The sequence below is a fragment of the Marmota monax genome, unplaced genomic scaffold, assembly GCF_021218885.2.
Source record: "Marmota monax isolate L192 unplaced genomic scaffold, Marmota_monax_Labrador192_F-V1.1 WCK01_AAM20220418_F8-fsc00029, whole genome shotgun sequence".
Lineage (NCBI taxonomy): Eukaryota > Metazoa > Chordata > Mammalia > Rodentia > Sciuridae > Marmota > Marmota monax.
The window spans coordinates 2352641-2375707 of NW_026693024.1; the positions used below are offsets into that span (position 1 = coordinate 2352641).

At 39.8% G+C, this 23067-nt stretch overlaps 1 protein-coding gene across 1 annotated transcript in view; it reads right to left on the minus strand.

Annotated features, from left to right (window-relative positions):
* Nucleotides 1–21940, minus strand: part of Gmds (GDP-mannose 4,6-dehydratase) — a 643159-nt gene extending 621219 nt beyond the window's left edge. Inside the window, exon 1 of the mRNA XM_046453468.2 lies at nt 21632–21940. Within this exon, the coding sequence (XP_046309424.1) occupies nt 21632–21733 (102 nt within the window). The 5' untranslated portion in view covers nt 21734–21940. The remainder of the gene's footprint in view (nt 1–21631) is intronic.
* Between the last annotated feature and the right edge of the window lie 1127 nt (nt 21941–23067).

Consider the following 23067-nt stretch of genomic DNA (forward strand, 5'->3'; position numbering starts at 1 on the left):
TGCAGCATTCCCAGGCAACATGGGAAACAGACACACGCCTGTACTCAGTGAAACTAAGACATAGCTGTGCAAACCCCTTTCAGCTCACAGCCCAGACCCGTGTATGACCCAGAGTGTGAAGTATATGGTAAAGGGAAAGCAAGCAGTTGCTTACACCTCCCTTTTGGTGCTAAACCAGGACAAAATGTACCGTTCTTCAAAACAAAGGTACAATTCACCTTTAGCAACTTTTCCTAAAGAAACAAGAATGCCAGATACCTGCCTGGGCCTGCTTGGCTTTACTTGGAAATAATCAGCACGGCTGTGTCAATGCAACTGTCACTCAGGATTAAATGTTTACGACATCCCATCACTGATCTAAAAGGACTCATTCACAGAGGCAAATGAAAACTAAAAACCCAATATGACCTTTCTGTGCTTCTCAGCACTTCTGGAGCCTTTGACCTATCTTTCTTCCCTCCTCTCCCTTTTTAACCCCTCCCTTTTCCTTCACTGTCACTCTAACCCTTCTACATACACCTCCACCTTTTAAATGTCCTGCCTTGCGATTAACTCATTTTTTTAAACAGGTAAAACAGCTTTTAAGAGAAAGAAACCATATTACTGGAGAGTAAATCAAGAAAGCAGCCCTTCCCAATCACCATGGTGCTCATGCTTCAACCTAAGTTGAGTGGGATTTTGAACTGGTGGTACTAACTGATCAAAGGAGGGTGCTTTAACAAATCCTTCCAAAAATACACTTGAAATGGGTTTTTTAAACTTCACAGGAAGAACATTCAGTTGAACACAAACTTAGTTTCTGAAGCACATATTTAGAGTAACACTTACAATGGTTTTGCTGCATGGAATGCTTTTTCGGTTCCAACAGGGCTGTGAAGCTCCCTTTTAGCCCTCTAGAATTAGAATTAGCCCCCAACACCCTCTGTTAATTACTTCATCACATGGGTTCCAGGTCAGATATCAGAGGAACAAGGTGAAACAAGGTACCAGTAAACAAAGCGAGAATGGAAAGGGAAGGCCTGGCTGTGGGCAGCAACAGAACCAGAGGCTTCAAATGGGAGATAAGGGGAAGGAGGAGAGACACAGCAAGAGTCCATGAGGCAGATTTCCAATGGGGAGAGTAAGTTCAGAGACTACCTCCTCACTACCTCCTCCCACCAACCCTTGCAGGGCTCCACTGCAGGAGAAGAGTCAACAGCCAATCGGGTGTCTGAAGGTAGGGCATAGCCAACATCCAGTCTGGTGCACTGGAAAAACCAAAGTGGTAAGATAATGGTATTCCCTTTTCCTAAATGCCATCGTGCAAGTCCCTTTCTTACTTCCTGGTAAGATAAGGTTTTATCATTTCCTGGTACAGACAAGGGGGGTACAGGGAGATTTAAAAGTTTGCTCACAGCACCCAGTAAGTACTGAGGTCAGGAATCAAACTCGTGTTCATCTGGCTCTCCTCTGCCCTTGTTTCTTTTGGGAACAGATTTCTCTCAATTCTAAGATAAGGATTCAGATACCAGAAATGGATCCTTTACACTCATCATTCCTCACACAAAAAAAGATCTGCCTATTAAAACAATCCTACTACAATTAAACAGAAAACAAAAACCGTCAAGTTAAATAGATAACCTTTCAAAGCATGGCCTGGTTGTTCGGCCTGAGGAGGACTAACGTGCAATCCAGTTGTTCTGCAGGTCCTTCTACCTCATAAACCTCAAGGCGCATTCATTCCTAGAGCAGCCTTGGCCCAATATATTCCAGAAACAATGTGCTACCTCTTCCATGACAGTCATCAGACACTTTGAAGACCCTTCTGCAGAACCAACAGTTGGCTTCCTCTTCAGAGTTCCACAAGTGGATTAACTCCTGAAATCTCACTCAAATCCAAACATTAAATGTTATCCACATTCAACAGTGTCCTACTAAATTCTAGGTTCTATTGTAAATGCCATAAGTTTTAACTTGAAAAAACTAAAGAAAAAAATAGATGCCTTTATCTTCTTATATGTGTTTATATCCATTTGCTGAAATGTATACTTAAAGAGAAAAAAAAAACCAGAGTCCATAAAAGTTAAATGATCTGTACCCTTCAGACAGCTTAACAGTAATTTCAGGTTTCCTGGACCCAACCCTAAGTTGTGCACTATACAATGAACCTTCTATTTCTAGGTGGGCTCCCAATCATTTGCCTGAACTAGATAAAAGAAGTTTTTAAAGATATTCCCTTGTTTTTCGCAAACTTTCCATAACAGTCTGGCAATAGTATAAACTTTTGATTATGCCTACATGTTCAACACCTGTAAAGATTAAAAAACAACACAATACAAAGAAAATACTGCATATTTTGAAATAATTCAAAACTTCCTAAACTAGTCTGAATAGCAAAATGGATAAGAGGTAAAATTTCAAAATCATTATAATTTATGAAACAGTAGAAAGATAAAAATAGAAGGATTTCAATACATTCAATACTTATTCCATTCCTATTTCAAAATTTATATTTAAAGATAGAAAAGTAAGCCAGATATGGTGACACATATCTGTAATCCCAGGTTGGGAGCTAAGATAAGAGGATTGCAAGTTTGAGGCCAGCCTCCATAACTTAGCAAGACCCAGTCTCAAAATAAAAGTTAAAGATTGGGGAGTGGAAGAGCATCTGAGGTATAGGTCAGTGGAAAAGTGCTTAAAAAATAAAAAGATAACTTGGTCACTGTTCTTTACTCTGAGATCATGTCCTTAGATTTTAGTGTGTAAAATGATTTTTTTAATGAAATGACTGTGATAGCAGATAATAATTTGTTCTACTTAAGGATTTTACTTTCATATCAAGGCCCTGGGTTTCAATACTTAGTAACACACACACACACACACACACACACACACGGCATATAGCAGACAAACATTGCAAAAAAAAGTGCAATATCACTTTACCTCAAAACAACCCCCAAAACCCCAAATCCTTTCCATCCATCTTGAGAAATTCACCCAATACATTTAACACTGTCCCCCTACAAATCCCTGCTCCACTACCATATACCAGGGTTGATCAACTCAGAAAACTAACTGGATGTCCGAGTCAACATCATAAAAGCAAATATGAAAGAGTACCTAGTCAAAACCATGAGATCTCTCACCACCCAAAAGAAGCCAAAAATTTGGTTTCAGTTTCAAGGTAAAACTGGAACAACACAACAATGATTTGAATATTCCTTCCAAGCACACTAGAGACTGGGGACAGCTGCAGAAACAGAGCTGGAAGGACTCAAAGGGCATTTTTTACTTTACCAGCTTGGATGGAATGATATGTGAGGCATGAAAAATGCCTAAGGAGTCTGTCCAACATAGTAAAGAAAGTCAAAAATGAAATCTCAACCAACCAATATTTCCCAAGTACCTTTTATGGTGCTCAATATCAAATGGGTACCAGGAAGGGCAGCACTCTTTCAGACAGCCCTGCTATTCAACACTTAGTCCCCACTCTAGATCATGTATATATATGAGGGCATGTGTTCTATCTTGGAATCCAAAAAAAAAAGTCACCACAAATTTAAGACAAGATGCCTATTCCCAAGAAATTCATTTTGAGTTCTGAGAATCAGCCAAGTGAATTTTTTTAAATAGTACTCAATGGTGGTTCTCAAATATAATCTATGGACTAATGCCAATACATGACACATTTTTAAAACATTCTTTAGAAAAATGAGAAAAAAAAAAAAAAACGAGAGACTAAAGTAGTTCACATAGTTAAGATAACTTGGTCACTGTTCTTTATTCTGAGATCATGTCCTTCTTAGATTTTAGTGTGTAAAATGATTTTTTTAATGAAATGACTGTGATAGCAAATAATAATTTGTTCTACTTAAGGATTTTACTTTCATATCAAATCTCTGTAATCCAATCGCTGTTCCTTTCTTTGTTCTATTGAAGACCACCAAATAACTTCTTGGTGGCCAAAATCAAAAGGCCTTTTTCCAGTCCTAAATTTTTCCTGAACTCCCTTGATATATTCACAATACTAAGACTTCTTACTCAAAATTCTGTCCTAATTCTACTATGGGGTATATATACCAAAAATAAAAATAAAAACGGGTATTCAAACAGATCTTTGTATATGAGTGTTCACTGTAGCATTTTTCACATAAGTTCAAAGATAGAAACAATCCAAATTTTTATCAACAGATAACTGAATGAACAAAATGTAACATATCCATATAATGGAATATTATTCAGTCATAGAAAAGAAGGAAGTTTTATTGCATGCTACAATATAGATGAACCTTGAAAATATTATTTCTATGATTTGAATATGGCATGTTCCCACCAGAACTCATGCTGAGGCTTGATTCCACAATGTGGCGGGGTTAGGAGGTAGGGCCTAGTGAATAGTGTTGATGATGGTGACAGAGCCCTCATTAATAGATCAATGCCATCTTGTGGGAAGCGAGTTCTCCCTTTTATGGGACTAAATTAATTAACATAAGAACATGCTATTATAACAGGAGTTTAGGGTTGGGAGTAACTCAGTGATAAAGTATTTGCCCCAGCATGTTCAAGGCTAGGATTCAATCCCCAGCACTGCAAAACCTAATACAGAATATAGCCGGACATGGTAGCACATGCCTGTAATCCCAGCAACTCAGGAGGCTGAGACAGGAGGATATCAAGTTCAAAGCCAGCCTCAGCACCTTAAAGAGATCCTAAGCAACTTAGTAAGACCTTGGGATGTTGCTCAGTGGTTAAGCACCTCTGATTCAATGCATGGTACCAAAGAAAAAGAATTACAGAATGTAAAAGGAGCTGAGTTTCTTCATCGATCTGTTGCTTCCTTCCTCACTGGCCACATGATCTCTCATATGACTGCACCAACTTCCCTTCCACTTTCCACCATGAGTTGAATCAGTAGTACAGGGCCCTGAACAGATTTCAGTCAACTGATCCAGGACTTTCCAGACTCCAAAACTAGAAGCCAAAATAAAGCTTTTTTATCTATAAATTACCCAGCCTAAGGTGTTCTGTCACTGCAAGAGAAAACTGAAAATTATGCTAGTTGAAAGGAGTCAGGCACAAAAGGTCATATATTGTATGATCCACTTATATGAAATATCCAGAATAGGGAAATTCATGTAGACTGAATACAGATTGTTGGTTGCCAGGGGTTAGAGAGTAATTGCTTAATAAGTACGGGGTTGCATTTTAGGATGATAAAAAATACTCTGGAACTAGATAGAGGTAATGGTTGCACAACATCATGAAGACACTAAATGTCACTAATAGTTAATTTTGTTATGTGTATTTTGCCACCAAAACAACAAAATTGTTATGTGTATTTTGCCACCAAAACATCCCTCAGATTCCATGATATTACTCAGTACTCTGTTCTCTCTCTCACACAACTCCTCACTAACTTCCTTCTTTTTTAACCTGAAATGAAAACATCTCCAAATCACCTGTATTCCTTCCAGCCCCAGATTCTCCCATTTGGAGATAGTGTCTACTTCTGTTGAAACCCAAGTACCCATTCTGGGAAGACAGCTCTACAGCAAGGTTTGGCGAACTATTTCAGTAGCAGGTCAGGTGATAAATACTTCAGGCTTTGCAAGACATACAACATCCCTATTGCGGCTATTCAACACTATATGAAAGCAGTCAGAAATAAAATAATAATTAAACAAACAGGTGTAGTCATGCTCCAATACAACTTAATTTACAAAATCAGGCGACAGCTAGATTTGGCACATGGATTATAGTTTGTCAATCCTGTTCCAAAGTATGATATGTTGCACACTTATATTCCAAGTTCTTTTTATGTGCAGTATATTTCCTCTGTAATTTTTATAGCGGAGATATTAACACTAGATGTCATTCAACAAATATGTATTGAGAGCCTGCCATATTCCGAGCACTGTACTAGGAACATGGAATAAAATATAGTCCTTGTGGACACTGACAAACTCAATATAACCAACAACAGCCATGGAAACAAATACAAAAACAAAGCAAAAACCCTCCTTTTCCCTTTGTTTCCCTAATTCCAGAATCCAGTCATTTTGATTCTCCTCTTTTGATTCTCCTCTTTTGATTCTACTCTCACAATCTTTCTTATTCCTTCCTATCTATTATGTGAGGCCCCAATTATCTAGATAAAGAATTCATTCGCTGGGGATATAGCTCAATGGTACAGTACTTGCCTAAATGTGTGAAGTCCTGGGTTCAATCGCCAGTGTCTGTCTGTCTCTCTCTCTCTCTCTCTCTCTCTCTCTCTCTCTCTCTCTGTCTCTCTCACACACACACACACACACACACACACACACACGCGCACAAAGTAAAATGGGCCAATGCATTCCATTAGTTCAAAAAGCAGACTCTCTCTATAAGATTCGCATATTTTCAAGTTATAGTCCCAATGATAACATCAAAACTCATGATAATCAAAACAAGACCTTAAAATTTAAGAAAACCTGAAAAAGCCCAAGTTTCTTTTTTTTTAACTTTGAGTTCAGGGCCTGTTAGCATGCAGTAGACACTACAAACATTCTCAAAAATGATATCAGTTATCTCAAAATGAAGCTAGGATGGTTTAGGTATGATTCTAAAAGAAAACAAGAGAAACCTCTTAAAATAATGAAAGAAACTTATGGTCACTCAGTGAATAAATTAAAAACAAATAACAGCTTGTGTTTATACATGGGTCACATGAGGAAGGGAAAGTTCCTACTGGGATGGAATCATCCAACAAGGGTCACATTCCTGGAAGCACGGAAGAGCACTCTTCTGTAATGGGGTTCTTCATACCAGCTGAGACTAATATATCAGATTAAAATTAATGAATATTCCATCAAGGGCAGGCCTACCAAACTACCCATTCTCATACATACAGCTAACTACAGCAATTCCCTTTTATCCATTCCACATGAAGCAGTTACCTAACATGCACAAAGCCCTGGGATCAATGCCTGGCACCACAGAAGGGGGACTACACTAAGCATCTGAGTACAGATCTTACCATTCTGTTCTTCAAGCAAAAAGAAAATGAAGATACAAAGTGAAGCTCAAACACTCCACAGAGATACACAGAGAAATATGAGAGAAACTATTCTGGGTTGTCAAACTAGTGAATTTCAGTAACAGAGCAAACAGTGTGGGGAGGCAACAGCTCTCTCCAGATTTTATATAACTTGTAAACAAATATACTGACAGGTTTTTCAGGACTATTTTTTCAAGAACATCCATAATGTTGTCAAGCTTTAAGATAGAGACATGTCTCTTTCTGGAGAAGAGAGAACATTTGTATCCTATCCAGAATAATAAAGATATTAAGTCTTTATCAAGGCAAAGGCTGGGCAGGTTTACTAGCAGACTCTAAAAGAGCGGCCTTTCCCAGCCAGGCTTTGTGGTGCATGTTTCTACAGCTACATCAGGTGGAAGTATCACTTGGGCCCAGAAATTCAAAACCAGCCTGAGCAATGTAGTAAGGCCCCATCTCTCTCTCTCTCTCTCTCTCTCTCTCTCTCTCTCTCTCTCTCTCTCTCACACACACACACACACACACACACACACACACACTGGTGTTTCCTAACCTCACATTTCCTCAACTGTTGTGCACGCCTACAGCACAGGCAATATCCACCTCAGGCCACCACCGAGTTACCCCTGGGCCTTGGATGGTGGAACAAGGGGCAATCAAGAGAATGCTATGCAAACAGAACTGCTGCAAACATTAAGTTAATGCTACTTACTGTGTTGTGACTGATAAAATCTTGTGTCTCTGACCCCACAAGCTTGTGTCTTCTGCCATCATTCATGAAACTGATGGGGGTTAACTTGTTAGACTGCAAATAGTGGGAACCGAAGGATGACCACAATCATTGGCCAACAGGGTCCCCCCCGTCTTTCTCCTTGAGTAGGTATACTCAAACACAAACATATTTCAGATTTGCATTTTAACCTATGAATGTCTCACAACCCCAATTATGTTTTGAGAGATTCCACTCGAAGCTACAATAAGTATGCTTATTTTTATCAACAATGATTGCTGAAGTATGAAGATTCCTCAGAAAACTTGGAATGGAACCACCATTTGACCCAGTTATCCCACTCCTCAGTATATAACCAAAGGACTTAAAATCAACACACTACAGTGACACAGCCACGTCAATGTTTAGAGCAGCTCAACTCACAACAGCTAAGCTATGGAACCAGCCATAGTGCCCTTCAACAGATGAAGGTATAAAGAAAATGTGGTATATGTACACAATAGAATACTATTCAGCCACAAAGAAGAATGAAATTCTAGCATTGGCCAGTAAATGAATGGACCTGGAGAATATCATGCTAAGTGACATAAGCCAATCCCAAAGAACCAAAGGCCAAATATTCTCTCTGATGTGCAGATGCTAACAAAACAATAAAGCAGGGTGGGAGGATAGAAGTTCACTGGATTAGACAAAGGGGAGTAAAGGGAAGAGAGGCGGGATGGAAATAAAAAAGACAATATAAAGAATCAGAAATAACTTTCCTTTGTTTATCTATGAATATACAACCAGTGAAACTCCACATCATGTACAACCACAAGAATGGGATCCAAATTAGAATAAATTATATCCATGTATTCTGACATATTATCCATGTATGTATAATATGTCAGAATACACTCTACTGTCATGTATATCTAAAAAGAATAAAATAAACTATTTTTTAAAAATTGACCACTGAAAAGTACTACCAGTGCCTACATATTTCTGTAAAATTCCAACTCATCAGTTTTAAAGAACCCATACAAATACAGTTTAAAAAAGGAATATAAAAAACCTAATTTCTGTTGTGAATGATTATATAAACAGAGTGCCCTTCTAAGAAACATAGAAAACTATGTTTTAATTTCAAAAGGCTACTAATAGGGCAAACAAGAGGCTTCTTCACTCCTCATTTAGTAACATGTTTCTGTTAAACACAACCAGGTAATTCATTTCACATGATAATCAAGCCCAATGCTCAATCATAATATATATACAATATTACAAAGTTTTGGTACTACATTTCCCAAATGTAATTGTGAGTATAAAAAAAATACTCAGGGGCTGGGGATGTGGCTCAAGTGGTAGCGCACTTGCCTGGCATGCATGCGGCCCGGGTTCGATCCTCAGCACCACATACAAACAAAGATGTTGTGTCCGCAAAGATGTTGTGATAACTGAAAAATAAATATTAAAAAAAAAAAATGGAAACTAACCTTAAAAAAAAAAAAAAAAAAAAAAAATACTCAGTATAAATGCCTTTATTTTTCATTTTGATGAAGTTTAAAAAAAATATATGAAGGTCTAAGAAAGGATTCCCCTAAAATTTACATTTTAAATTTTTTAAAAGGCAAAATATGAACAGCCTGAAAATAAAAATGGAGGTAAACACCTTTCAGTGAAGAAAGTAACTCTCCATAAAATCATCTAACCTTAATTCTACATAATTCAGTTGATATAACTGAGCACCAAAACAAAACCCCAGAAAGCAGAGTCATTTCAGTGAGTGGATTTATAAAAACAGGTGGGTTAGTACTTAAGGCCAGGACTAGGTTTGACACACTGGTGCCCCAATGCCATGAACGTTACTGATAATGGGCTCCCTGTCCTACAGAACTGTCTTCCAAGTATGCTTCCCTCACTCTCATGTATGTATTAAGGACATAAAGGAATGGTTAGTGCAACTGAGCACCTTGCTTCCTTTTCATCAGGGAATGGGAAATTCCCAAAATTTCTCAAGAAAAGAAAAAGATGACAAGCTAAAAGTTGGAGGGATCTTGGACATGGATGCAGCATTACAATAAAAATAAATGAGAGTGGAGCATGTCTATAATCCTAGCAGCTCTGGAGGCTAAAGCATGAGAATCATGAGTTCAAAGCTAACTGCAGCAACTTAGCAAGGCTCTATGCAACTCAGTGAGACCCTGTCTAAATAAAACACAAAAAAAGGGCTGGGGATGTGGCTCAGTGGTTAAGTGCCCCCTGGGTTCAATCTCAAGTACCAAAAAAGAAGGGAGGGAGGGAAGGAGGCAGGCAAGCAGGCAGGCTGAAATTCCTGAAAGTAACCTGGTTAACTTTAATCATAAAACTAAAGGGAAATTGTTACTTTTGATATCAGATAAGTGGAGTCACAGAAAATTTTGGGGAAAGGGGAAGAAGACTGGTTACAGCAGAACAGCAGGGATACGTTTAGGACATTTCCACTCCACAGCAGTCATCTCTGACTTTTGACACTGTCCAGGTTCTGTGTTCTCTCACCTACATTCCAAGCACATATTTTAAACAGTTTATAGATTATTTGAAATTGGATGTCATGCTCTCACCTCAAACTCAAGAGGAACAAATTATTTCACTATCATTCCCAGAAAATTGGTTTATCTTCCCAGTGGCTGCATTTCAAGCCATGGTAATACCATCTAGCCAGCCTCTAACTTGGGATCTCCAACTCTTCCCTGTCTCACATTTCCTATATTTAACAATTCTCTTTCCTTCACAACCACTTCCACCTCATGTCCTTGTAATTATGAGAGCTGGTCTTACTCCTCCATTCTTTTACTACTCAAGTTCATTCTACATACCTGTACCCTAAAACCCATTCCCAAACACATCTCCATCCTTCTGTCATTCCTCCCCATTCTGAGAACTTATTATACATAATAAATAATGACATCTATCATTTCATAAGCAGTATTCTACTGGGCACTGTGAGAGATATCATCATAACCACCATCAATTTGTGAGTAGAGCTAACCCCATTTTAAAGCAGAGGATGTAAAGGCTCAAGGAGACTAAATAGCTTGTCTAAGAACACTCAGTAAGTAGCAGACTGTCTTTAATACATTCATTTTATTTATTTTTAATTTTTGGTAACAGGGATTGAACCCAGGGGTGCTTAACAACCAACCCACATCTTCAGCCCTTTCTTATATTTTATTAGAGACAGGGTCTTGCTTAATTGCTTAAGGTCTCACTAAGTTGCTGAGGTTGGATGTGAACTTATATCCTCTTGCCTCAGCCCCCCGAGTCGCTGGGATTACAGGCATGCATCACTGTGCCTGACTAACAAACTCATTTTTGAAAGCAGGATTTGAGCTCAGTTTCAGCCTAAGCCAAAGCTAAGTTCTGTTTATCACAAATGTCTCTGATACCACACTGCTATATCATCATGTCCAAGCCTCAATCTGGTTTTCATGATTCACTGGGAAAAAAAAAAATCTATCAGTAGACCTGCCCTCTAAATTATGTCATCACAAGAAGATGCTTCAACAAATCATCAATGCTTCTTTACTTCTTCAAATGCTTGGTCTATGTCTCACCTGTGTATTCATAAATGTATCTGATTAAATAATTGGAAAGGCCTCCAACTGTAATAAATGCTCATGACAGAAAATATAGCCTGTAAGACAGGAAAATAAGATTAAAAACATCTTTAACCAACCTTCATTTAATACAAGACTAAGCAAAAGATTTCAATGTCTAATAGAAGAATAAAGCAGCACACAGGTAGTTCCTAAGCAGCTCAACTTCCCACTCAAAAAAAAAAAGCTTCACAGCCAGTGCGATGGCACAGGCTTTAGTCCCAGCTTCTCTGTTTTGGAGACTGAGACTGGGAGGATCACTTGAGCTCAAGACCAGCATAAAAGGCTAAACACAGTGATATGCCATCTCCTTGAAAAAAAAAAAAAAAACTTTAAAAACCAACTTTATGACATGATGAAGATTTAGGCCTACATTTTCCTCTATTAGGCACAAGATCTCTGATCCTAGGTTCTTGATTCACTTTGAGTTTTGTGCATGGTGAGAGATAAGAGTTTATTTCATTTCACTACATATGGATTTCCAGTTCTCCCAGCACCATTTGTTAAAGAGGCTATCTTTGTCCACTGTATGGTTTTGGTGTCTTTGTCTAGTATGAGATATTTATGTGGTTTTTATCTCTGCGTCTTCTATTCTGTACCATTGATCTACATGTTTATTTTGGTGTCAATACCATGCCATTTTTGTTACTTTATCTTTGTAGTATACTTTAAAGTCTGGTAGAATGAGATAGACATCATTACCCTAGGTACATGTATGACTGCACATATGGTGTGATGCTGCATAGTGTACAACCAGAGAAATGAAAAGTTGTGCTGCAATTGTGTACAATGAATCAAAATGCATTCTGCTGTCATATATACCTAATTATAATTAATTAATTAAAAAAACTTCACAACCAACTCTTTTAACTACATGACATTTTTAACCAGAAAATTATACAGTAAGAGATGCTCAATTAGTTTGTTGAACTAACAATATTTTAGAACATTTATAATGCTTTAATTCATGAATTATCATCATAGTAATATAATTACCTACTAATTGCTTATCCCCCACCAGATAATCATGTCTTTGAAGACAGAAATCATGTCTGTCTTGTTCACTCACTGCTACATCTCTAGCACCTAACCAGCACACAACACAAATATTTGCTGAATGAATAAAACTCTACTATATAAATCCTAAGTTCAAAATATAAATGTTTATATATCTTCAATATTTCTACCAAAAATAATAACAACAGAAATTTTTAAAATCCAGTGTCAAAAAAAAAAAAAAAAAGCAAAAAAATCCCCACCTCATTCATCTGGTATGTCCTATGAAGGTAAACAGCTCAGATTTTTCACTCTAACCTTATTAATAAATTCTTATGTGAATTCTTAGTTGACACACTTAATAGTCTAAATTCTGAGTTGACACACTTAAAAGTCTAAATTCTAAACAATTCACTGGTTTAACTTTTTGGTGGGGGTGCGGGGTAGGGGTGGTACCAGGGATTGAACTCAGGGCACTCGACCACTGAGCCAAATCCCAGCCCTATTTTGTATTTAATTTAGAGACAGGGTCTCACTGAGCTGCTTAGTGCCTCACTTTTGATGAGGCTGGCTTTGAACTTGAGATCCTCCTGCCTTAACCTCCCAAGCCATGAGGATTATAGGCATGCACCACCACGCCCGACTAGTTTAATTTTTTTTAATTCTCTCATTGGCCATTATCTTTTAAACTGATATTAAACGACTGAACTGCTTAAATGTAAAGATACGTATCTAAATTTTTATTTTACACATAGTGATGGTTCGGCATGCAAGCCTTTAGACTAGGAACAGACCTTAGAAATCTCAGGTAACCTTTCCTGTTAAAGAGTTACAAAACCTATTCATAAAAAGGTTAAAGCTATTCTCTCTCTCTTTTTTTGGGGGGGCGGGGGGCAGGAAGTGGGAGTTACTGGGGATTGAGCCCATGGATTCTCTACAACTGAGCCATTTCTCTGGCCCTTTTAATTTTTTTTATTTTGAGACAGGGTCCTGCTGAGTTGTTTAGGGCCTCACTAAGTTGGGGAGGTTGGCCTTGAATTTGTGCTCCTCCTGCCTCAGCCAACCAAGTCATTGAAATTTCAAGCATGCATCACAGTGCCCAGCAACACTATACAATTAATTGGGAGTAAAACCCAGCCTCTGAGTCCCAGGACAGAAATTTTTCTCAGGACAGAGAACTCTCGATTAATTCATTTGATGTAAAGACCTGAAAGCCTTCCCACCACATAACAGTCCTTGATCAAAGCAGGACTGTACTCAAGACATCTCTCTCATCTCCAATTATGCCAAACCTTTCATCTTAGCACAGCAAATCCAAGAAAGGAAGATTTAGAGTGGAAGTCACTGCCCACAATCCTCTTATATGAAAAGATAAGACCTGATCTACTTTGCAAATTCATTCTGTAAGACACACTGGACAGCAAATCTTCTGGCCTCCCAGTACTTCATAGCCTTATGGTTGATTCCAAATACTGTGGAACTTTCCCCTCCTAGCTAATGAATGTGCCATGCAAAGCAACACTTCATAGTAATACCTCCCACATTCAACTTCCTTTTCTAAAATTCAATAATTTTTATATTATTTTATGAACACTTACTGTAAAGGAAGGACCATTCTAATAACAGGGCAAAGGTTCCTACTATGTAGCAAACTTACTTCCTGTTTGGCATGAATTACTCTTCCAAGCTGGCAAAAAAATATAAGTAACTTACCAAAAGCCATAAGCCTGAAAGTTGTTAAGCAGTTATTCAAACCCAAGTTGGTCTAGAAACCCAACTCATTCTCCTCCACTCCACTCCATGACAGAGTTCTGATCTTCAGGGAGTCAGCAAAATTAATAGTCTTCAACATGTACCCTCCAAAAAATTAGTAACTAAAGATATAACCCAAATAGCTTTGTAATAAGTAACCAGACTTATTCCAATAAAACAAAATGGGGAGGGCATATAACTTAGAATACATACAGTCTTATTTCATTACCATAATCCACCTTTGTACAACTGCAAAAAGACTCTTGAAATGCTTTGTTTCTTAAATTTGAGGTAACATTTAGTTACTTCTCCTTAGAATTTAATTGTTGGTATGAATTCCAGACCTAATAGGAAATAAAATTACTGAGATTTATATTTGAAATCTGACTCTGCAAATGACAACTCAGACACCTCAAGTGCCCTCTAGGCCATAGCCTTAACCTCTCTATTCCTTGAAGATGGTAAGAAAACCACCTGACACGAGAGTTCTGTTACTTCAACAAGTAATAGACTTTGAACCAAATGGAAAGTCTCTAAACAATGCCTGGCACAAAGTAAATGCTCAATACATGTTAATTATCATAATCGTATCTATCCTCATCACCACCACCACTAGTACATCAATGTAATTGATGTAATTTTATACTCTGTTCACTGTTGTACCCCAGTGCTTGAAACATAATTTGCACTCACACATTTGTTGAATGAATTAATTGTAATTATTAATACTACTATTATTAAGCACAGGATAATCTGCCCCAATTATGACATCCTCTAGAGGAAAAGATAAATTAAGCAGAGAGGAGGGAGGTGGGGAGAATAAAAAGCCCTAAATTGATGCTCAGAAATTTAAGAGAGGAAATAAATAAAGAACCATAGCTCAAGTGCAATGCTTAATAGAAGAGATAAAAGAGGAGGCTATCCTCAAGTCAAGGGAGCATCTCTTCAGACAAATTAAGCACGGGGGTGGGGGTGGGGTTGTTAGATAAAAAAGCTCTTAGCTTTTTTCAGGACAAAAGTGTTTCAGGTTGCAGCCACAATGGTTGGCACATGCCTATAATCCCAGACTAAGGCAGGAGGACCACAAATTTGAGGCCAGCCTCAGCCTCAAACTAATTCCTGTTGATATGAATTAGTAAGACCCTGTCTCAAAATTAAAAAAAAAAAAAAGCTGGGGACATGGCCCTGGGTCCAGTTCCCAGCATATGAGAGAGAGAGAGAGAGAGAGAGAGAGAGAGAGAGAGAGAGAGAGAGAGAGCACGCGTGAGAGCGCACACATGTAAGCGAGCATGTTTCAGGCTTAGATAAGATTCTCTGTTCAAGATAAGGTACAAAATTCTAAAAAGAGGGAATCTTGCATTTCACAAGGAAAATCCAATCAGGAGCTTGAAATCACAAGTCCCACTCCACAGAAAGAGAAAGCACCCACAGAGAGGGAGTAGCTTACCTCAGGGCACAGGCAAGCACCATATGTGGGGATTATAACACTCACATCAGTATGTAGGTGGGAACAGGGTCACTGAGAACACTCTGCAGTAGCCTCATGACCAAGCACCTACTTCTCTCACCACACTGCATACTTGTACCTTCCACATGCTCTCAGGACTCACAGGCAGGCTCTCTATGTACAACACTCATCAAGATGGTCCACCCATAAGGTACAGCCCAAAGCACACAACTTCCACTGAGGAGCACCTGAATTTGGCTTCTGGCTCTTGACCCATTCGCCAGAAGAAGCAGAGGTTTATGGACAGGGAAAAGCACTTTACTATTACCATTTTCATCTCTTTACCTGTAAGAACACTCAAAGTACTGAAAAAAATTCCTGATGCTTCATCAGACCTCCATAAACTAGCCCTCAACCTCCCTGGTTCACCCTTATTCCAGACTTCTAGGACATACCAGCCAATCATGTTAACATCACTCAATGAGATGGTAGAGCACTTCTCAAATATATAGTTGCATTTAAAAACAACATATTTCTGGAGAAAGCAAATTTCTACAGTTTGTTCACAAACCGGCCAACAGAGCTAGTCTGACTTGACACTTGAGATCCTGAGGAAAAGCTAACATATGTAGGTCCTCGGGCAAAATAAAAGCTCACCAAGCCCTGGTTTCCTCAAGACAATGTAACATGGACAGTAAAAACAAGCACCACCTGAAGTGACCTGAGACAATTTATGCAAAGTATGTGGCACCCAGTTATCATTACATAAACATCAGTAACATTTTTTCTTCACCCACCTTTAAGTTACCCATAAAAAATTTTTTTAAAAATTTTTCTTTCTTTTTTCTTTCTTTCCTTTTTTTTTTTTTTTTTTTTTGCCAAGTACTAGGATTGAATCCAGGGACAGCCAGAAATCTAGCTAACTGTAAACATTTTGCCTCATCTCTTATGCCTGGTTCTTTCCATGGAATTACAGCCAAATAATACAGTTTGGCTAAACATGAAGTGATCATTTTTGTCTAATAAACTTTCAAGGAAAATCTGTTCAAAAATTAAGCAAGAGCTGGGGATATGGCTTAGTGGTACAGCATTTGCCTAGCATACACAAGGCCCTGGGTTCAATCCTAGAACCCCCAAAAAATGATAAAAAGCAAAGGACAGGCAAATTGAAGATTCTTTAACTCAAAGAAAGCCCCTCAGCATCACAAGGACAAATAAGAGTCTTTTTAGACCATCAAAATATCATGTTAGGAACTAATAAAACACACTCTCAATTTCAGCCTTAGAATCCTGAGGCCAAACATGGAGATATATAGCACTGGGTCTTCCCAGGTTATGAGTTGACAAGCTAGCACTCAAATAATTTTTGAGGCATGGAGGCAAACTACCAGGTAAAATTATACATGACCTTGAATATACAGAAAAAAAAAAAAAAAAGTTATTTTTGTTTTTGTTTTCCAGTTCTGGGGGGGGGGGGGCTAAATACTAGGATTGAGTCCAAAGACACTACACCACTGAGCTCTATCCCCAGGCCATATTTTTATTTTGAGACACCGTCTCACTAAGTTGCTGAAGCTGGCCTTGAACTTGGCAATCCTCCCTCAGTCTCCCCAGGATCTGGGGCCTAGCCCTGTGGTGAAGAGTAAATCTTAAGTGTTCTAAAGAAGGTTGTCTATAGTTAACCTCTTTCTTTAGTCCCAATAGTTTTATTAATCTTCCTATGTAGATTAAATACTAAAGATTTATAATTAAATACTATTAAGTATCTCAATCCTTTCAAACTATATTTTGTTAATATAAAATTTTAAATGTTAAAGTTAACATAAAGTTAGTTTTCCCTTGAATATTGAAATAGATTCTAAAATATTTATTCAGATGTTCATTTGTTATTAAACTTTACAGAACACTGTAATATCTATTTTACTAATGCATCCAGTCTTTCATTCCAATTTATGTGGCATGTTGTTCTGAGCCTTCTGAGTAAAAGTTAAATCCCTGTGAGATATGTACTAATAGTACTAATAGGCTACCTATCCACTTTGACTGGATGACCAGAAAGCTCAAAGCTGAATTTTATGTTCAACTGTCTACAGCTATCCTTGGCCCTCGATTTTGATACAATACTTCTTCCATCTTTCTATTTTCTTTATCACAGGCTCCTAGTTTTCATTTTGGAGGGTTTTGTCTTTGAGGTGCTGGGATTGAACCCAGAATCTCATGCACACTAAGTATGTGCTCTACAACTGAGCTTCAACCCCAGACCCTCAATTCATTTTTAAGGATGAGTCCCATGATATGTGTTTTATTGAAACCACCTCAAAATCTTTTGTGGAAGCGGAGGCTGGGGGTATAGCTTAGTGGTAGAGCATGTGCTTATGTACAAGGTCATGGGTTTGATCCCCAGCACCAAAAAGAAGAAAAAATATTTCAGAAAGTGATATAAACAATTCTTCTATATTACTGTTCCTCTTGTTATTACTAACAAGGATGGAAGCAGCAATGGAAAACTGTCTCCAAAACTCTCTTCTCTATACACTGCATGTGCAATTTACCCAGAACAGTCTCTTTAGTTTCTAGTATTCAAAAACTCCTAAAGTTGGATGAAATATTCATTTGGGTCCTAACATTGGGTGAAATACTCATTTGGGTCCTAACATTTTTGTGCAATATTAATTTTTTTGTGTTCACTGTTTTCATGTAGGTTGTCTTAAGCTCTTCAAAGACTATGAGATGCTGGTGGGAAGAGAATTTATCTTACACATCTTTTTATTCTAAGCAGCATCAAAACAAGCCTTTCACACTGCAGATGCGCATTAAAGATATAACCTATTTATGGAAAAAGTAAGTCAATTTTCTTAAAAATCCACTAGGTAAAGCCATGTGGGAGGCAACAGGCTGAAAGTGAAATTTCTATTTTAACACAGTTTACAAACTCAAAGAATGAAGATATGTAAATTACCTATACAATCAATAGGGATTGCATATATGTAAATACAAAGAAAGTTCCTGGAGTGGCTGCATTTGGCAGGATTAGTCTGAGAACACTGAGGCTTTTACTCAAGCTAAAAGGAATAAGATCTGTCCATTCAGCCACAAATAATGACTCCAAAGAGGTACAAGGCAAATAGTACTCAAAGAACAGCAAGAACATTTCTATGCACAGTAAGTAAAGAACAGCAAACATCATTAGACAATGAAGGTGAGCTTTGGGGATGGCTAGCAGAGAGCCTGGAGGCAGCAATGGAAAACTAGAGCCTGGGTTTATTTAAAGATGATTTAATAAGGTACACTTTTTGGAAAAGGATTCACTACTGTGACAAGAATAGATCAGAGTGGAAAACCAGAATAAAAAACCTGAGCATACATGCTAGAGGTATATAGCAGATAAGACAATGGGACAACCCATTTAAGCTCAGTGGTACATTCCAGTGACCAAGTGTCAGAGTAGAAGCACTTAAATCTGAGCCTTTTCAGAAAATCTTTCAATCAATCAATCAACACACTCTCTCTCTCTCTCTCTCTCTCTCTCTCTCTCTCTCTCTCTCTCTCTCTCTATTAATGTGTCTGAGACAGTATAACAAAATCGGAGAAACTGCCCTGGAGTCTGACTCCTAGGTTAAGACCTCAGCTCTGACACTCATTAGGTGTGTGACCTCAAGCAATCTTACTTAGCCAGGTGTAAAACAGGGAGACAAGTTATACCTGCCTCTTAGAGATATATAAAATGCCTAGCAGAGTGAGTAGCACAAGAAGTTCTCAGCCAATACTATTAAGAAAATGTTCAATAAGGTATGAACCCCTTGCATTCATGACACAGTCCTCCAGCGACGCTTGATGCTCAGGTTGGAAGTCATTTTCCTAGAAAATAAGTAAAAAGCATAGAAGAGCAGTAAATTCCATCAGCAAGTATTCATGTGGCAGCTCCAGGACTCAGCACTGCGCTAAGTGCAACAACAGGAAGTCAATGTAACACTAAGCAAGCAAGAAGGCAATGCTGAGGGCAGTCATTGGAGGGAACTGAGGAAAGGACACTGGGGCAGAGAACAGGAGACTGACAGAGAAGCAGGGTTTTTTCTTGTTTTGTTTTGTTTTGTTTGTTACTGGGGATTGAACTCAGGAGAGCTTTACCACTAAGTCACATCCCCAGCTTCTTATTTTTTAATTTTCAGACAGTGTCTCAGTAAATTGCTTAAAGTCTTTCTAAATTATTGAGGCTATCCTCAAACTTATAAGCCTCCTGCCTCAACCACCTGAGTGGCTGGGATTACAGGTATGTGCCACAGAGCCTGGCAAGTGTCTAAAGCTGGAAATGAGTCAAAAAATTCTAGTTAGGGTATGTTGAGCATGGTGCTTCAGGAGACACTCCTCCACACACACATACCTCTGGTGGCAGCCTGCAGGACAAAGTAGAGTGATGGGCCACTTTCAAGTCTTCCTAGCCACTCAGTACCAGTCAAGTGACCACTCTCAAATGTTTAAACAAGGTTCCATTTCTAACCTGCACTGGTTGACTACTAGTCACTTAAATTGGTATAAGCAATACACATAGCACATTAATATCTTTACCAATTTCTCAACAATTCTAAAAAGATTGCTACTTTCAAGAGATCATGTAAATTTAGCTAACAGTTGAGCTTTGGAGCTAGTCTGAGTTTTTGGAAAAAAGGAATCATCTGTAGAAAGGTCTCCAGTATTACAAGAGAGAGGACAGGGCTGCAGGGATAGATCAGGGGTAGAACGTGCATACAAAGTCCTTGGTTTCATAACCAAAATATAGAGAATGAGACAGTAAGTAGGCCCTGACCTGTCTTACTGCCTGATTTTATGGGATTTCTTCCTCAACTTCAGATCCTTCTCCTAAGCACCCCTCTTAACAGTTTTGAAACACCTGTTTTAATTACTTTACACAAAACAAGATGCACAAATAACTAGAAATTAACCAGGATACAGAAGTTGAAATTGTCCAATATTCTGAGGCTGTGTATCTGACCAGTTTCAATTTCTCCTTCTCTAATGCTAGGGAGCTTTAAAAGTAGCTTCACTCCAAATAGACGTTTTCCAACTGGCTGACCTCAGGCAAATCAAACTCCTAAACCCCAATTTCCACATCTACAAGGTGGGAATAATAGGGAGTTTATTGTGAGAACCAGTGAGTTATTATTAGTCATGTAACTGGAATATAAAGAGCACAATATGTATAAGCTATTATTATCATCTTTTACATCTTCCTTATTTAAGCATGATATTAGTCACCCCCCCTACCGGAAGCTATCGAGGGACCCACAATATCCCATTTTTTCTATAGGAATACATGGATATGACTATTTCATCACCCTTGAAGCTTGATAAGACACAGTAGTCTGCCCCACCTGTTGTAATACTTCTAGGAAATGACTGTCACAAACTAGGCACTCTCAGACTGTAACATAAGGTCCCAACATTCAGGACAGCTCCACCTGATTACCCCACTGAAGGAATTCATTTCTTTGGAAATAAACACTAGCATTACTTTGGGACTTGTCTGTGAGAAACCTGCAAAATGTGATCATGAATCTCAGAAGTTCGATTGATTTTAAAAGTTTTTTGAGTTCTCCCCTTACCCAGATATTTCCTAGTTATGTGACTCTACAGCACTACTTTCTTTTCTATCTAGAAATCTGGTCAGGGGGTACCAAGAAAGCAAGGCACCCCCTTCTCTGCTTCCCAGGCATTAGAGTTAAGTAGGATCGGTTCTTTCCCCTCCTTGGGCACTAAGATCTGCCAAGAACGAAATTCCAATTGCACCCTCAGGCTTGGAGATACAAGCGCTGCGGTCACCAGGTGGGCGAAGGTAATCCTGCCCAGGAACACAAGCTCATAACCCCCAGAGGAAGACCAGAAGTCTAGGAGACCTTTCGTACGCTCCACATGCAACACACTCCCCGCGGCGCATTGCTGTCCCACCTCCCGGCAGCAGACACCTTCCGGGACGCCCAGAGGGCTGTTCCTGGAGACGCAGACAGCCCCGAGCAGAGGGAGCGCACGCACACGTGCCTGGCAGCCGCAGGCCCGCTCGCCCCCGCCTCCGCACTCACCTGGCCGGTGATGCCAGTGATGAGCGCCACCTTCCTGAACTTGCCCATCTCGCCGTCCCCGGAACCCCGGGGACTAGGGCAGCGTGCCGGCGCGTGTGCCATGTCGCCGCAGACAGGCGGGCGTGCGGCCCAGGGCTGGGCAGGACGGAGCAGAGCGGAGCTCGGGCAGCAGCGCAGGCTAGGATGTTGGGGGTGTGCCGTGCGCAAGCTGCCTCGTCGGGCTGCAGGCAGAGGGAGAGCGCACCGCGCTGCCGGCCGCCACAGTCTGACAGGGGCGCGCGGGAGGCTGGGCGGGGAGGGACAGGGGCGGGCCGAGGCGGGCCCCGCTGCCGGGCGGCGGGGCTGCGGCCTGGCGGGCGCCGCGTCATCCGCGTCAGCCCGCTACGCTGCCGCGGCGCCCGCGGCAAGCCACGCCTCTCGCCGGCGGCCGCGCGGGAGGGGCGGGGCTTGTCGCCGCCTCTAAGGGTAAGAGGAAGGCCGCGGGTTGTCGCACCCGCCTAGCCAGCGGCGGGGCAGCGGGAGGCGGGGCTAGCCACCGGCGGCCTGGGCTCTGTCCATGCGTGCTCTCTTCCCCTCCCGAATCTCCCAGGAATCCTGATGTCACCCGAGGATGCTGGGAGGAACTACGAGCTGACCTTTCCGTTAGGAAAAAAGCCCTCAATTCCACATCCAGGCGTCCCAGGTTCGGGGTTGTCGACTTTGGTAAATTATTCCTGGAAAACTGTAGCATTGGCCTTTTTAGTCAGTGATTTTCTTTTACTTGAAGGACACTAGCGTTAGAGGGCCCTAAATGGGGTCACAGATATAGGGAAAGACTAACTTCACCCCTAGCCTGGCTTTCTGACTTTGGGCTTTTATGAGGCATGGAAGTATGTACAAGGTTCCAAGTAGCTATAGCTGGGGCTATAACTCAGTGGTAGAGTGCTTGCCTTGTACATGTGAGGCCCTGGGTTTGATCCTCAACACCACATAAAATAAATAAATAAGGATATTGTGTCCATCTACAACAAAAATGAAACAAAAGATAAAGGTTCCATTAAAAAAAAAAAAAAGTACAGTATTCAAGTTTGCAGGACTTGCTGTACAAGACCAGAAAGTCACTGGCCCCACCCACGTGCAGCATAAAGACAAATGACAAAAAGACTGCATGGGTCAATAAACCTGCAAGTGGTAAATGTCGAAGAGTAATTCAGACATAAGGCAGAGTCCCAGCTTGGCGTCTGTGGGATTTAGCTTGTATTTGGCAGATACATATTGGGCAAGACAAGGAGTGTGTGTGACTCAAAAGGAGGATAGCAAGTGTGAAGGGAAGAGACAAACTTCCCTCCCCCACTTTGCTTTTTATCTGTACATACTTTTCTCCCCCAGATAACCTCAGATAATTGCTTTATATCAAAAACTGATTTCCTGAGACAGTGCCTAACATAACATGCAGG